A 17,125-nucleotide genomic window follows, 5' to 3' on the forward strand; every position below is an offset into this window, starting at 1 on the left:
CCCCCGATACGAAGCGTTTCTGGGTACCCAGCCCCTTCTGAGCACGCTCCCTACCAAGCTTCTTAAATCTTACCAAAGCCTCCCGGGTACATGTCATTGGGCTTCCTTTATAGGCGAGGAGCTGACGTTCACTGAGTAAATCTCCTGGACCCAGCCAGGAAGGGGCAGAGCTGGGATTTGAACCAGGATCTATTGATGCTGAAATTGTGCCCTGCTGCCTGCAGCAGCCTCATCCCAGGAGCTAGACCCCTCAATTATAATAACTGATGCTCTCTACACTTTACACATATTATTTCATTTAATCCTTGCATCCACCTTGTGTGTTAGGTACCCTTATTATTACCCCCATTATAACACTAGGAAAACTGAGGCACAGAAAGTCTGGTATCTTGCCTTAGTTCACACCGCAGGGGAATGTCAGAGTTGAGCTTTGAACCTAGGTAGCCTGTGCTGCCTGCCTGGCCCGTTGGGAGCATAGACACCATGGAAGCAAGACAGAGCTATGACCCAGGGTCCACAGATGACTCCCAGGGACCAACAGCCAGCCAGGGTGGACGGCTGGGGTTGGGGGAGGCAGCTAGGGAGATCTACTCCCAGAGTGACGCCAGCGCTATGCAATGAGCTGTGTCCCCTCCTCGCCTACCAGGCCTGTGGCCCTTGGGGAGGTGCTGAGGATGTGGGCAGAGCCGAATAGACGCTAGAGCAGGCTCATAAATCCCTGCCTGGCTTGTCTAGGCCACAGGCTCAGACACTGAGCACTCTTTGTCATTTGCTGTTGGCATGACTTTGTCACCAGCAAGAATGTGATGTTTACCACATGTGCGTCTCTGGCTGCCCCTGAGCAGGCTTCCAGAAGGGGATCATAGAATGTGCTCAGACCCAGATTAGGTCTTACTGACCCATCTCTGAGCCTCAGTCAAATCAAGGGGGAAGTTTGATGATCCGAAGGTCCTTAGCTCACAGAGGCCTGGCCCCACCCCAGGAGCACGGGGAAAACATCCCTGTCCTCACAGAGCCCTGCACTTGATGGGGGAGGCTCTGGGATGGAACGGAAAAGGAGAAATAAGAAACAGATGGGGAAGGAGGCACTAGATTCATTCAGTCAACGAACATTCATTGAGCACCTACTATGCACCAGGGATTATTTTAGGTGCCGGAGTTACAGTTGTGGACAAGACAGCCATGAAGCTCTGTGAAGCTTTGATTTCAGTAGGGAAGGCAAAAGATAGACAGGGAAGCAAATAAATAAACATGCCAATATTTGATAGTGTCTTTGGATGGTGAAGAAAATGGACTAGTCAAAAGGATAGAGTGACTGGGTGGGTGGGTGGATGGGGCGAGGGGGTGGTCCCTAATACTTTAAGATAGGGCAGTCGGTGAAGGTCTCTCGGAGGAGGTGATATCTGAGCCAAGCCCTGAAGATTGAGAAGGACCTGGGTAGAGGAAGGGAGAGGGGAGATGGTGGGAGAGCATGACAATGGGAACCGGTTTCTCCCACCTGCTTTCTGTCCCCTCCTCTGCACCAGGCATGGCCACCATTTCTGAAACTTTGCTTTCCCTTTTATCTCTTTTGCTTCTCCCACAATGGCCTCTAGAACCAAATGGGGAGGATTTAAGTAGCCCACTGGCAGCTGAGGAAACTGAGGCTAGAGGTGGCCGGGCGCTTACAGCATTACTTGGTGCCCAGATGCCAGGACCATACCTCGGGCCACCCCATCGTCCGGCATGTTCTTCAACTGCCCAAGTCCAGGCAGGCTGCAGCCAAAGTGGAGTCAGGCCATAGGCACCGTTCCTCAGGGGCCACGGGGCTGGAAACGTGGGTTGCTGGGCAGGGCCTGGGAGGGGCTGGGAGGGGGTCTGTAGCGGAAGGCGCCCAGCCCTGATTGGAACAAGGTGGCAGCACTAGGAGCCCAGCGGGGCTTCATTGATCTTGCCCGGTGTTCCAGCCACTGGGCGGGGCCAGCGCTGGGCAGGCTGCCGGTTTTCCCAGGTGTGGGGACACCCTGGGGGAATGGCTTTTCATGTGGTTGTGGGGTAGGCCTGCCACCCAGCACGTGGTGGAGGCCAGGGTGTCGGGGGCATGTTAGCAGTGGGGAGGGTGGTCTGGAGACTTGGAATCATACAGCCGGCAAATGTCCGGCTCCTGGAGACAGGGTCACGGACTCCAGGCTCTGAGAATGGTAGGACCTTTGACGTCAGAGCTCACGTTTATTGAGCACACACTGCGCGCCAGGAACAGCTCTGAGCACTTTCTGCACCTTAACTCCTCTCATCCTCACTCCACCCTAGGAGGTGGTTCTCTGACCATCCCTACTTACAGGTGGGGAAATTGAGTCTCAGAGGGGTTAAGCAACCTGCCTAAGGTCACATAGTTATGAGGTTTTTGTCTAGAATATAAGATCCCTGGATCAGAGAGTTTCAGAGTGTGGGAAGCACAGCTGGTCAACGCTGGGAGGACCTTGAAGATCCTTGAGTCCAACTCCCTTTGTGTTGGAGAAACAGGTCTGGGGAGGGGATATGGCTTCCTGAGATCGCAGGATAGCCAGTGGCCAAGGGGAGTCCAAGGTCAGGACCATCTCAGGTCATCTCAGGAGCTTGGCTGGTCCCAGAATGTGAGGTCCCTGGTGTACTGGCCCCCTTGAACTTTTTTCAAGACCTAGTCTGCCATGTGTTACCGATCTTATGGTTGGTAACCGACAGTTTCCTGTTAGCACACAGCAAGTTCTTTTAAACATCTAACCTGAATCCCTCATTTTGCAGGGAAACCCTCTCCTTTGCAAGTATCTTGCAATACTTCTGAGAACAATTTGGTCTTCGATGTAAACACTCTTGGAGTGGTGGGTGTCAGCAGAACAGGTTAGTACTGGGAGTGGGGGTGGGGGACAGTTGAGGCCCGGGAGTTGGGAGGGGCATCACCGATTCTCCCCTTCCAATCAGCCCAATGGGGTTCTGCATGACCAGCTCCCCTTCCATCTCTCGGTCCTCATCTCCATCTACATTCCCTTCCCTCATCCCACTCCAGCCACACTGGCCTCCTCGCTGGTCCTCGACACACCAATCATACCCCTCATTGCAGGGCCTTTGCACATCCTGCTCCCTCTGCCTGGAGAGCCCTTCCCAATCTGTCTGCATGGCTCATTCAGGACCCTGCACCCCCTGTGAGACATCTTCTCTGAGCCCCAGTGGTAGGCAGAATAATGCTTCCCAAAGACACCCACATCCCAATCCCTGAAACCTGTGTCTGTGTCACCTTGCATGGTAAATGGGACTTTGCAGCTATGATGAAGGTTAAGGACTTTGAGATGGGGAGATTATCCTGGATTATCTGGGTGGGCCCAATATATCATGAAGGTCCTTATAAGTGGAAGAGGCGGCAGAGAGTAGTCAGAGGGAGATGTGATGGGAGAGCCGGAGATGTAGCATGAGAAGCTCTTGGCCCAATGTTGCTGGCTGTGAAGACAGAGGAAGAGGTCACCAACCAAGGGAAGTGGGTGGCTTTTAGGGACTGGATAAGGTGGGGAAATGGATTCTCCTTGAGCCTTCAGGAAGAAACCCAGCCAGGTCGACACATTGATCTTAGCCCCGAGAGACTCACTTAGGACTTCTGACGCCCAGAACTGTAAGATAATAAAGTGTGCTGTTTTAGGCTTGGTAATTAGTTATAGCAACAATAGGAAGTGAGTACACCCCTCTTCCCTGATTTATATTTCTTCAGCACGTTTATCACTGCCTGATAAATTATACCTTTACTTATGAATTGTCTCTTTCCCACATAGAATGTCAACCCCAGGAGGGCAGGGTTTTTTTGTTTGTTTTGTTTTGTTTTTCATTTGGTGTTGCATTCTCAGTTAGAGTTGCCAGATTTAGCAAATAAAAATACAGAATGCCCAGTTAAATTGGATTTCAGATAAATAGCAAACACTTTTTTAGGGTAGTGTTGTCCCGAATGTTGCAATTACTCATGGTTTATCTGAAATGCAAACAATTCGGGTGTCCTGTATTTTGTCTGGCAGCTTTATCTCCAGTGCCTAAACAAGTGTTTATTCTAAGATCATTCATTCTAAGATCTCAATAACTATCTGTTGAAAAAAAATGAAATTAATTAATTAATTAATGTTAATTTCTAACTTAACTATCCTTTTGGCTTTAAGAATTCCTATAGGTAACAGTGTAAGTAATAGCAAATAGTGGAAGCAAACGACTTCATAGCCTTTCCTATATGCCAGGCACTACTCCGAGTGTATTGCAATTATTCAGTCATTCAGTCTTGCAGGAACCTAGTGAGGTCATTAGCCCATTTTCCAGATGAGGAAACCGAGACCCGGAAGGGTTAGTAACTTGCTCAGAGTCACACAACCATTGAATGACAGAGCCTGGCAATTCAAGGCCCTGGAAGATCTTGGCTAGATAAAGCTAGAACATTCTAGCTTTATCTCCTGACACTGTCCCCCCCACACAGCAGGTTCTTCCTTTCTAATAGTCTATGGTGCCTTTGCAAAGGGTATCCTCCCCCATTCTCTGACTATAGAACTCTTGCTTGTACACCAAAGCCCTGTCCTAATTTCCCTTCAATGTGAGACCATCTCTGACCCTCTCAAGAGGACTTGGTCCCTCTCTCTTTACTACTCCCATGGTCCCGTGTCAGAATGCATTTTAAAGACTTGCTGTCGTATCCTTTACTCTCCCAAACTGTGACCTTCCTGTGGACAGAGATGGGTCACTTTCAGCTCTTTGGCAATGGAACTTAGAACTGAGTCTGGCTCTCGGGGGGTTTCCAGAAGCATGTGAGGATGAATAAATGAATGAATGAGCAAGAGAATGAATGGATGAGTGAATGAATGAACATCTTGTCCACTCTGGGCCTTAGTTTTAGAGTCTATGAAAGGGGAGAAACAATCTCTAACTCCATCCCCGCTTCCCATCTCTTAAAACAAAACACATTTTTCCTGATTATAAGAATAATACACACATTCATTAAAGAAAAATTATAAAATAATAAAATTATAAAGAAGGAAATTAAAACCACCCCTAATCCTGCCACCCAGAACAACTGGTAACATTTTGGTTTTTAGCCTTCTGGAATTCTTACTACTATAATGTATAGATTTAATTTCTTCCCTCGCTCCTTTCCCCCGTCCCTCCCTTCCTTCCTTCTTTTATAACATTGGGAACATGTAGTACATTGTTGTTTTGAACCTGCTTTGGAAACTCACCGACATAGAGTGTGCATTTGCCCATGTCATTAATCCTCTTCCCGATGGCGCCTTTGCTGATCAGGCAAGGTGGGGCGACAAGAGTGGAGACACCCACCCCCGCAACGCTGGCTGGACCACTGTGGTGTCTCCTTGCGGTTGACCCTTTAGGGTGTTATGGGTTTCAGTTATGAAGACACTGCCAGGACCACCCTGCGATGGACGTCTTAGCCACGTCCCTGATTTCCCTCTTAGGACGAATTCCAGGATGGGGAGCCCAGTGTGGACACTGTTGGGCTCTTGACACTGCCTGCCTGTTGTTCTCCAGCCTCACTCCCACCAGCCCCCTCGGCCTTCTGGGCTTGGCAGGAAACCAGGGAAATTATTTGACCTGCTCCAAAGAAAAGCCCCGTCTACAAGGCCTCACTGGCTCCATCTCAGCTGAAAGTGCCCATTTATTCAACCATTTGTCCACAGTATGGTCTAAGGCTCAGACACTCAGTTTCAACCAAAACAGCTTCCGAGGGTGACCACGATCTGAGGGTGCTCATGACCTCAGGCCTGTGTAGACAGGCTTGTTAATAATTCATTGAGCTCACTCCGTAGAAGGCCCTGTGCATCTCAGTGTGTCCTCACAATATCCCTCAGAAGTAGGGAGGGCTGTCTCCCATCTTACAGACGGGAACACTGAGAGTCTGAGAACTAAGTGGCTTAGCTAAGGTCATAGAGCAGGGCATTTGGGACCCACCCCAGGCCAGCCTGACTTGGTATGAGGCTGACTCTTCCATCCTCCAAGGGCCGCGCCCGTGTAGATCACTGATTCTGCGCCCCCGGAGCTATGAGTTTTGTAATCTGGGGGTGGAAAGACCCTGCCCCACTACACCTGCTGCCTGCTCTCCGAGGGGAACACAGTCCTCACATCACCAGGAAGCAAGGACTGAGCTTTGGCCTAAAAGCTAGGCAGCACATCCTGCTCTCTGTCCTGACTCCACACGGATCCTGGGAGGTCACTGTGCTTCACCTTCTCCATCTCTGAAATGGGGGGAGAGCAGGGACTCAGGTGATAGCCTTCTGGGCTGTGGCTGCTTGAGCAGAGCAGTGGTGATATGCAGTACTGAGTCAAAGGGAGAAAGAACTGTCAGACGAGCCACCTCACAGCAGGCAGCCAACCCTGGTCTTTGGGGGTTGGAGTGGGTCGGCCTCGGTTCCAGGCTGGGCTGGGAGGACCTGACAGCCCCAGAAGGAGCCCTGCCCCCCAACAGCCCCTGCAGATGGGAGGCTATTTTTTAACCGCCGCCACAGGAAGAAAAGGCCAGAAATGAGTTCAGGGGGTTAACCCAGGTCCCTAGGGACCCTTCCTATTTGCATTCTCTTTTCCTCACCAGCCAGGGAGCTGTGTGGCCTTCACCTGGAGCTCCCCAGAGCCTTCCAGAGCTCCCAGAAGTTCGGACTGTTGGAGCTGGAAGGTCCCTGAGTGGCCCCGTGTGATGGCTGAGGAAACTGGAAGATGTGAGCAGGCCTGCCTTCCTCACTGCTGTCTCTGCCGTGCGCTTTCTCAGAGCCTAGGCCACCTCCTCTACCTCCACCTGGGGTGACCCTGGGCAGGCCCCTGCCCCTCCCAGCCTTAGTTTCCCCACTTATCAGATGATGTGTCCATTCCAGTCATCAGTGAGGCCTCTCCCAGATGGGAAACCTCTTCTGAGCCAGGGCCTCCACTTGATCCCATCAGCCCTGGGTTTCCTCCAGACGCATCAGCCCAGAGGACAGGGGCCAGTGGCAAGTGTCTGAGAACCCCCAGGAAGAGGAGGGGCTTCTGATCAGAGAAGTGGGGACCCGTCTGGGTAGGGGCAAAGCAGCTTCCCCCCTGCGGCCTCCCTCAGACCACATCACCAGGTGTCCCTTGGTCCCCACAGACAGGAGTTCCTGAAAAGTTGGGTGTCTGTCACCGTGGGTGCGGCCTCTGATGTGTATTTGCCTGTGTGAGTGTGTGTGTGTTCACACGAGGGGTGGAGGTGGGGCAAGCATGGGGGGGTCTGTGGGCAGAAGGCCTGGGGGCCGAAGGTGGAGTTGTGACCAGACTTTGGTTGCTGAGCTGGGGCAGCTTGTGACAGAGGCCCCACCACTCCCACAGATCCTGCCCAGAACCTCTCAGCTGGTGCTGGTCACCCCGAAGGTGGGATGCGCGTGTGGGAGGGGCACATGCGGGACAGGGGTGCATGTTGGGCAGACACAGGGCCCAAATGCTGTCAGGGGTTTTAGGGAGCTGGGACCCCAGTGAGTGCTTGGGGGGAACTGACTCTGACTTGTCTCCTTTTATTTATTGTCTATTTAAAACCATTCTGTTAATAAATAACATTAATTGAATCACATACACGCCCATGAGATACAAGTAAGATAAGTGCAATGAAAAACACTTGGAAAATACAGAAAAACACTTTTAAAATGTTAAAGCCTGAAATCTTAGAGCCAGAGTGAGCATCTTTGAGGGGTACGGACGGGTCTTCAGGGTTTTAATATAATCGTATTAATTCTCACACCCTGAGCATTTCACATGGGCTGCTGGCAGAGCTAAGCACTTTAAACATTGTCCTTGTAAGTCTCTGTACTGTTTTTCTCCCCATTGTACAGATGAGGACACTGAGTGAAAGGGAGGTGAACGATCTCCCTCAGGGAGTAAGTGGCAGAGTCAAGATCTGAACCCAGTCTGGCTAATCCGAAGGTACAGATCCTCTCAGGGCCCAGGGCTCAGCTCCCTCAGGCAAGCTGTGTTCACGTATTCATTCCTCCTCTAGTATTTACCAAGCACCTTGATGAGTCAGATCTAGCTCAGCCCTGGGTGCTCTGCCATGAACAAGACAGACAGGGCCCCAGTCTCAGCCCCCATATGCTCACAAACCAGCCCCAGCCTTGACCACAACTCAATCCCAAGTCCAGGTTGTGGCTGAATGAGCTATGATCCCACCTCCCCCACTCAGCAGGGGCCTCCAGGAGCTTCTCACCTACTACATTGTGTCTAAAAGCCAAGGCCAGGTGCCACCTCTCCAGGTCCATTGGCACGTGGGCAGGGAGGCCATCGATGACCACCTCAGGCCCACTACTCTGGGCCAACCCTCTCTGGGACCTGGGCTAGGCTGGGGGTGGCCTAGGACCTATCCTGTGTAGGGTGGGCATAGAAGGCCAGATCCTCTCTTGTACTTGGCTAAACAGAATTTCCGCATGGGGCCACCCCAGGAGTCTGAGCCGGTCGGCCGAAGGTATGAGCAGACCCAGGCTGCATTGCTGAGCTCAGGGAAGCCACTGGGCTTGCGGGAGGAGGGTTTCCATGACCCTAAGTCCTTAAACTGGGCCTCTGCTTCCTGACAAGCCCGGGGACACCTCAGTACACCCAAGGCATTGTGGCTGCCTCTGCTCGCTTGCACAAAGCATCACAGCTGGGCTGGTGTGGGCTCCCTCCCAAGCTGCGCTGTATCTTTGGGGGCCCTGAGTGTTCCTCCCAATTCTCAGGCAGGGCCAGCTACCTAATTTGTGGCACCCAGTGCAAAATGAAAGTACAAGGCCCCTGTTCAAAAAGCCGGAGAAAAGCTTTTTGCTTTTTTTCACTGTCTCTCAACCCGTCATTTGTCTTATATGTGCTATTTCATGTCTCATTTCCTTGGACCTGGGGACACTTCTGGGGTGAGTGCAGACCCTCACAGGCACCCGGGTTCCCACCCCAAAACTTGGTGTATAGATCACATGCACCTGTTTGCCCCACACTGGCACTCATGCCCAGGCTCCACCCCCCAGACTGGGGGCATTGGACTTCACTTACAAAACACCAATCCAATGATAACATTATTAAGAATTTCAAGACAGCAACGACAGAGCATTAAACCCAAGTGGGGAGCCCGTTCAGACCTTGGAGCCCTGTGACACCCCCTGGGTTGCTTCCCATGAAGCTGGCCCTGCTTGAGGGAGGGACCCAGCTTAGACACGAGGGTCAGTCGCCCACGTACCATCCTGCAAGGGTGTTGGGAGTGTGGAGTGTGTGATCACGCACATGTGTTCGAGGGCTGCCTTTTGTGATGAGACTGTGCCCCTGGGGCACCCTGTGGCAGTGATGAGCAGAACCTGGATTCAAACTCCAGCTCCACCCCTTATAAATTATGTGAACTTAGACAAGTGACTTCTCTTCTGTAGGCTTCACTTTCCTCCTCTGCAAAATAGGGACAAAAATACCAAACACGGGGCTGTGAGAACTAGCAGTGATATATGTAAAGTGCCCAGCTCAGTGCTGGCACATAGTCAATTTCAGAGGTGACTCAGGGCAGAGGAATGCCCCCCCAGGCAAGCATGAGGGTCCATGAACAGGGGCAGAAGCATGTCCGTGTGCATGTCCCTCAACCCGCATGGGGGACCTGAGGGGAATTCCAGGGGACTTCTGTAGGATGCCCAGGGCAGTAGGCCTGGGACATGATGCTGGATCAAATGGAACCTGCACTAAGTCGGAGGGACCCCTGGGAGAACTGAGGGGCCCAGGGAGAGGATCTCCGGGGGAAAGGCCCCCACCAAAGTGTTATTATAAGAAGGACAACATGGGCCCTTCCCAAATGAGAAAGAAGCCCTTTGCTGGGCCACGTATGGACCTGGGCCAGCCATGGGATTTTGGCTGGGTTCCTTGGCGTGCTCTCTGAGCTCAGCTCTCACCATGTCTCTCTCTCTGTGCCTCAGTTTCCCCAGCTCTGGTGAAGGAGAGGACCACCACAGGTCCAGTGCCTGCTGAGTGCACCATGCACCTCCTTTCTCTTGGTCCTCAAATGATTACTGACCCACTTTTCCGATGAAGAACCTGAAGTCCAGCGAAGGCAATGACCCACCCAACAAGAAAGTGACAGAGCTGATTCTGATTGGTCAGGCTCATGGAAGTGCCACCTTCTTCCCAGGAAGGGGGTCAGTGGGAGCCAAGGGATGTTCCTTGATCCAGGAGAACCTCGATTAACTCATAGCTACTGTGCTGTGGTCAGGTGCACAGGCTCTGTATACAGGCTGCCTGGGTTTGAAACCCAGCTGGGTGACCTTGGACAGGTGGTTTCACCTATCTGGACTTAGGTTTTCTCATCTATAAGACAGGCTTAGGGCCGGCCAAGTGGCGCGTTGGTTAAGAACTGGCTTGGGATGCCAGAGGGCCCCGGTTTGGATCCCACATATGAGGGCCAGTGACACTGCCCTCTACAGCTAAGATGCTGAACAACAGCTCAACCTGGAGCTGGGCTGCCGTGAGTCGCGGGCGACGGCATAGGCTGCAGCCCCTGCTGCAGTGGGTTGCCATGGGCTACCGTGTGTAGCCAGCAGCCAGCGTGAGCGGCCAGCAGCCGCAGTGAGCGGCCGTCCAGAAGCCGGCGACTGATCTGCCTCGCCCGGGAAGAGCGCAATGATGGTGCCAACTTGGGCCAGTGAAGCAACGTCCTCCACAACCAGACTGAAGAACAAAACGACAGCAACTTGTCTGTTCCCCTTCCCCCAATCCCCCAGCTCTGTTCCCTTTCCCCCAATTCCCCAATAAAAATCTTTAAAAATAAAACAAAAAACAGGCTTAATAATAGTAATTGGTCTTATAGGGTTGTGAAGATTAAATAAACAAAGATATGTAAAGCCCTTAGTGCCTGGCTAATATTATAACTATAAGAGTTGTCATAATTTGTATTTTCTAGACAATGATGCATTTATTAATTCTAATTTTGTACTTTTCCCTTTTGTATTTAGGATCCAGCAAGCCTCCCTTTCAAGTATCATACAATTTCCTAGGTCCTTGAAAAGATAATTCTCTGGCCCCACAACACCTGTAACCACTGTGGATTTACCAGTTCTCCCCAGAGCCGCTTTTCCCAAAGTGGGCGCCGCAGCACACCAGCCCCGGGCGGAGGAGCCTGTGTTCATTAGCATATCAAAGGCTCTGAAATGTCCAGCAGCAAAACACTCTGTGGAACATTGTTTGATACGCGATTCCCAGTGTTGTTTGGTCACAGAGCCCCCGTATGTCTGCTCAACACCTGATAACATCTGTGGAACACACTGGGAGGTGCCCCCCCTCATTTCCTTGTTTCTAGGAAATGGCAGCTAGGAGTGAGAGCTGTGAGTAACTCCCCCCAGAGACCAGGGGGGATGATGTGCAGAAACAGAAAACATGTCTCCATCGCTCAGCTGGTCCCCTGCTTTCCCGCCTTCACGGCCTGATTCAGTCCCCACAGCAGCCTGGGGGGGTCAGTAGCGTCAATATCCCCATCTTACAGATGAGGAAATTGAGGTTCACGGAGGTTGTGACCACATGGCCAGTAAGTGGCAGATCCGGGAGACAAACCCACAGCTTCTGATTCTAAACCCCACATTCTTTCTCCGGTACATTAATAGGAAAAATAAAAATAGATCTCATTCTGCCAGCATCAGCCTTCCCCAGTGCTTTTCAAAATCTAAAGTTGTTTTTTTTCCCCTCTAATATTGACTGTATTATAAAAACTTAAAACCTTCAGTAGCTTTCTTCTCATTACACAAGCAGTCCATTCTTGTTGTATGTAAGACTTTTTAAACACTTTGAGCAGGAAAACGAGAAGCTCCAAAATCTCACCTCAAGAGATCACCTGGGTTAACAGTTGGGCAAGTCCTCTTATAGCTCTGCATGGCCATCAGCTATGAGTGGCTATCTCAACTAAAACAATGAAAATGAAACAAGATTAAAAATTCAGCCCCTCAGTTGCACAAGTTGTGGACCTGGGCTGGCACATTTCAAATATTCAATATGCATATGCAGCAAGTGTCTGCAGTACTGGGCAGTGTGGACATAAAATATTTCCATCATCACAGAAAGTTCTATGGGACAGTGCTGCTCTAGACTCTTCCTAGACATATCCTGACATGTGCACAATGATTAATATTCTTGATGAGGTCCCTGGATATGTCCTAGGTCTCTGTATGGCCTCACCCATGGAGGGGAGAGAGCCTCCACAGTTAAAAACCAGACACAGGGAAAAAAATAGCCTGGAAGGAAATACGCCGAACAGGTGATCTCCAGCATAAAATGCAGGTGGGGTAGGGATGGTGGGGATGTTGCTGGATTCATGGTTTTCCTAATGTTCCTGCTGGTTCTAAGATCTTCACGGTACGATCTCGCCCAAGGTTTAATTTTTATTTTATTTATTATTATTATTATTATTATGAAATCAGGAAAAATGGAAGCCTGCACTAGTCAGAGAAATAAAGGCAAATGAAGGCAAGACAGACAGAGGTTTGTTTTCAGGCCCAGGGCCCTCCAGTCTAGGGCTGCTCTAGGCAGGGTCGCTTCCTGGGCACGCGAGCTATGTCGGTGCACAGGGTCCCTTCCTTCGAAGAGCCTCATACTTAGCTTAATGTTCTGCAGTAGCCATCCTAAATTCTTAATTGTTTTTGAACAAGGGACCCTGCATTTGCTGGTTTCACTGTGCCCTGCAAATTGTGTCACCAGCACTGGTCCTGGGGTTTTTCCCAGGATAGGACTCGTTTTGACTGCTCTGACCTGCCACTCTTGTCCTCGCCAGACCACAGACGTACCCATCCATGGAGCACTCTATGTGATTGAGAACAAGTGTGCTTCGGCTGCTCAGATGTGTGTCTAGAGAGTGATAAAAATAGGGCTTGCGAGCGGGTGCAGGGGGGCCCCCTGTGGTCTTTGTTCACACACGTACACATGCTCACCGTGCACGTCTACACTGGCCTATTTCAGAGAGCGGCACATTGCATCATGGGATGCCCTGCCCCACATCACTGCCCCGCTCGGATCCCGCCTGGACCCCCACTGCTTTGAAGGCCATGCCCAGCCTCCAGGCCTGGCCTACCTCCTCCCCAGCCTCTTCTCCCTCAACCTCTCCACAGGACCCACAAGCCCTCCATATCTAAGAAACCCTCTCTTACATGGTCCTTCTTCCGTACCTCTGCTATGCCATTCACTCTGCCTGGGCCACCAATGTTCCTTCTTTCTCAGGTCTACCTAGTCTAGACCCATTTCAGATTCCAGCATTTCTGGGAAGCCTTCTGGAAGTATTTGAGAAGTGCCGGAGCCGGAAGGTGCTCTGGTGTGTCATCTAGAAGGATCTGAATCACGTTGCCTGGAGGAATCAGGGGGGACTCCACAGAGCCTTCAGGAAGAAGAGACATCTGCCAGGTAGTAGGGAGAGTTTTGTTGGGCTGGCTTTGATGTCAGACAGACCCTGGCATAAATCTGGGCTCAGCCTGTTACTAGCTGCATGACCTTGAGTGAGTTACTTCCCTTTGCTGAGCCTCAGTTTACCTATCTGTAAAATGGGGATAATAACGATAACACCTCCTATGTGGATTATTGTAGAGATTTAGTGAAATGAGATACACTTGCAAAGGAACCACCACAGTGTCTGGTAAGTCATCAACAAACGTGGTTCCCTTCTCCCTTCCTCACTGCCTTTTCTCCACTTAAATATTAGTTTCAGCAGGGCACGCCATCACTCTGAGTCTGTTTGTTAATTCATCTCTGCAATGGAGATAGTGATGGCCAGCACACAGAGCTGTGATGAGGATTTCAGGGCGTAACAGGAGAATCTGTAGAAGTTCCAGAAGACCGAGGTTCGCCATCAACAGGAAGGGCACAAGCCACGGAGGTGCTGGCCTACCTCGCTGGGGCACTTTCCTGAGGGGAACGCTCTACACATCACTAGACTGCCAGCTTCAGGAGGGCAGGCATCTTGGTCTGTTTGTTTTGCTCCTGAATCCCCAGTGCCCAGAACAGTATGTGGCATGCAGTCGGCGCTCAATAAATGTCTACTGAATGATCAGCAGCATCAAGTGGCCCACGTCACATCCCAAGTCCCAGGCACTGGGGAAGTGAGAATCCAGGGAGACCAGCCTTTTCCAGGGAAACTGTCTCTTGATTGGGACCACAACGCAGGCCACAAGCATTTCCTGAGCACCTCCTGTATGCACAGCTCTGCCCAGCCCCTGCTTCCTCCATGGGGGAGTCGGGGGGAGAGGGGGGAAAGAAGGTCTAGCCTCCTACCCCTGCTTCCTCCATGGGGGAGTCGGGGGGAGAGGGGGGGAAGAAGGTCTAGCCTCCTACCCCTGCTTCCTCCCTGGGGGAGGGGCAGTACTTAGGTTCCCCGAGGGAGGGCTGAAGGCAAATCCTCAGGGAAGGGGGCGCTTCTTGGGGCTGTGGGGTGTTGGTCCTCAGCCACTGGGCACCCCAGTGAGTTGAGTTTGGGGCAGGGGCATGACCCTCATTTCCCCCTTTTCATTTCACCCTCTTTTCCATTTGGGTGCCCCATGTTTTCCTTCCCTAATACCTTCTGCTTGCTCTACACCCAGCCTCTTTTCTTCTCTTAACAAAGGTGAGCAGATCAGGCAGACTTACAGACACTGAAATGCACATGGCTAGAAGACCCTGCATTTTAAAAAAAAAGCCCAGCTGGGCAACACATCACCCCAAAGGGGCTGAGGGCTTACAATAGTATTTGTCACCATGTCACACAGTGAAGGATGTTTTGAGGAGGGCTGACTGGTCACCTCTGGAAATCATAAGTTATGGCGTCCGCCCTTTCCGCCCACACGTAAGTCTGAACCTTTTGCCAAAAACACTTTTCCCAGACGCAAAAGAAAACCCCAAAGAGGAACCTAAACCTTCACGCTGCTGTGCCGATTGGACACAAGAGCTCAGGCTCTCACCAGCAAGCGTTTCAAAGAACAAGCCAGACGGCGAGGGGGGAAGTGAGGGGAGAAGCTGGAAACCTCTGGGGCTGGTCAGTTGTTGGCTCATTCATTCATTCATTCATTCATTCCCCCTTTCCTCTACCCACTTAGTAAGAAATGCTGAGCTGAGCAGCTCCTGTGAGCCCCACCTGCTCCCAGGGATGGCCCTCCCCACAAGTGGGAGGTGAGGGGTATGTGAGGACAGGGGCAGGGCGCTCCTGAGGCCTGGAGGGAAGAAGGACCCAGGAAGGCTCCCCAGGCAGGGCTGGGCCTTGAGAGGAGAGGGGTGGATTTCTCACCTTCCCCATCCTATTCAGACTCAGAGAACCTCTTTTGTACAGGAGGAGGGAGAGCATTAAATATTAATTATTTCTAGCATTTATAGAGGACTTGTCTCTGTGCCAGGCCCTGTAGTAAGCACATAATGTACATCATCTCATTAAATCCACCCAACAAGTCTTGAGGGGGCCACTGTTTGTTCTCCCCATTTAACAGATGAGAAAACTAAGCTCAGAGACGGGAAGCACTCCACCTAAGGCCACACAGTGAGGAAGTAGCGAGGTCTGGGGGCTCATAAAGGCGTTTCATGTTGCCTCTTCTCCGAAGAGCACCCACTTCTTTACCACCATCCCCAGGAGCCATTGACAAGGGCCTGACAGTCTTTCTATAGTTTCCCCTGTGCCCACCCCTCTCCAACACTGGAAAAACCAGGGGGTCGGTGTTGGAGAGGGAACAGGGGTGGGGATTTGAGATGAGGGAACAACTGCCAAGTGGCAAGTGATTGAACTGGAGGCATGGCGGAGGGGCCCAAGGACGCCAACTGTGCTGAGTGAGCGCTCACTACATACCAGGCATCGTGCACAGGGCTTCAGAGTAGGTCACCTTCACTCTGTGCAACCACCCTTTAAGGTCAGTGCTCCTAGCCCCATCTTGAGGAAGAAACAGACTCAAAGAGGTGAATTAACATGTTGGGCCACCCAGGTACTAAACAGCTTAAACCTGGTCTGTCTGACTCCTCAACTATGTGCAAGGTGGACGGTTGGTTCCTGGGTAGCTGAGAAAAGTCCGTTTTCCTGCTGCTGAATTCCACCTTACACAAGACCATACCCCTGTTTGGACCTCAGGACCCCTCACTGTTCCTGGTTCACATGCCCTCTCAAGGCATGACCAAGTCTCGCTCCCAGTCCCTAACCCCCACTGTGCCCTGGTGCTTCCTCCCGGAGGTGCTATTTCAAGGCCTGTGATGGAGGCCTGGGCTCCAAATCCACTGAGGGCTAAAGCCCTCCCTGCCTCCCCTTTATTTTGACCAAGAAAGGCAGGTACTCGGCACTGGCTGAGTTCCAGGCTGGCCCTGGAACTGGAGTTCAGTCTTGAAGATTGGGTGAGACTCCCCAACCGCTCTGGGCAGTGGATTTGAGGAAGGGTCTGCAGATGAGGCATCCCCAGGAGACAGGAGTAAGAGCTGGTGTTTAGGCTGCTCCCCGGAACCCTGAGCTCAGGCCTTAGTTACCCTCCTGAGCCCAGGCCTCGGTTACCCGACCTGTGGAGGAGTCTGTACTGGCTCAGAGGCAAGGCTGGGGTCAGGGGACGCTGCTGTCTCGCTGCCTCTCAGAGCCTTCTGGAAGGTCAGGTTTTCAGGCCCACTTCCTCAGGGGCATCCATCTCCAGCCCCCCTCCCCTCCGTAAACTTCCCTACCCCCTGAGGTAACTGAGCAAGCCTCAGCTTTGATGCAGCCACCTCAAGGCTTGGTTGTCAATGGGCCCTCTATGTGACCAGTGGGGCCGCCGGCCGTAGTGGGCGCGGTGAGGCCTGGACACACAGTCCCACTGTGTGGGGCCGTCTCACGCCCGCCCAGACCCTGTGGCCGGTGGGGGGCTCCCAGGAATGCCCTTCCAGCCTGCGGGGCACTTTGGACAGGCAGGGTGGTCTGGGGAGACGGGTGTGTGCAGGGCAGCCTCAGGAGCTACCATCAAAGGGGCCCGGCAGAGGTGGCGCCAGGCGAGCGCCATAGTGGGCGCGGGATGGCTGGCGGTCAGTCCGTTCATCTCCCAGGGGAGGGGAGGCCGCCATGGGCACGCCACTCAGAGTGACCAACCGCCCTGGGGTACCTGGGACTTGAAACTTTCAGTGCTAAAACCCGGAGAAGTCCCCTGCTGTTGGTTGCTGCCCGGGGTTTAGGAAAGGACGCAGCGACTGACCTCTGTGGTCTGGG

General features: G+C 52.1%; 1 protein-coding gene across 2 annotated transcripts in view; it reads right to left on the reverse strand.

Annotated features, from left to right (window-relative positions):
• RUNX3 (RUNX family transcription factor 3) overlaps window positions 1-17,125 on the reverse strand; it is a 60,930-nt gene that overhangs the window by 38,715 nt on the left and 5,090 nt on the right. Inside the window, exon 1 of one of the 2 annotated variants that reach the window (XM_019650064.1) lies at window positions 5,214-5,288. The exons of the other annotated variant lie outside the window; for it this stretch is intronic. Within the exon in view, the coding sequence (XP_019505609.1) occupies window positions 5,214-5,238 (25 nt within the window). The 5' untranslated portion in view covers window positions 5,239-5,288. Of the gene's footprint in view, window positions 1-5,213; window positions 5,289-17,125 lie in introns of those variants that run through there. 2 annotated transcript variants of the gene reach the window in all.

This window comes from Hipposideros armiger, unplaced genomic scaffold (assembly GCF_001890085.2).
Source record: "Hipposideros armiger isolate ML-2016 unplaced genomic scaffold, ASM189008v1 scaffold_138, whole genome shotgun sequence".
In the NCBI taxonomy this organism is placed as follows: Eukaryota; Metazoa; Chordata; class Mammalia; order Chiroptera; family Hipposideridae; genus Hipposideros; species Hipposideros armiger.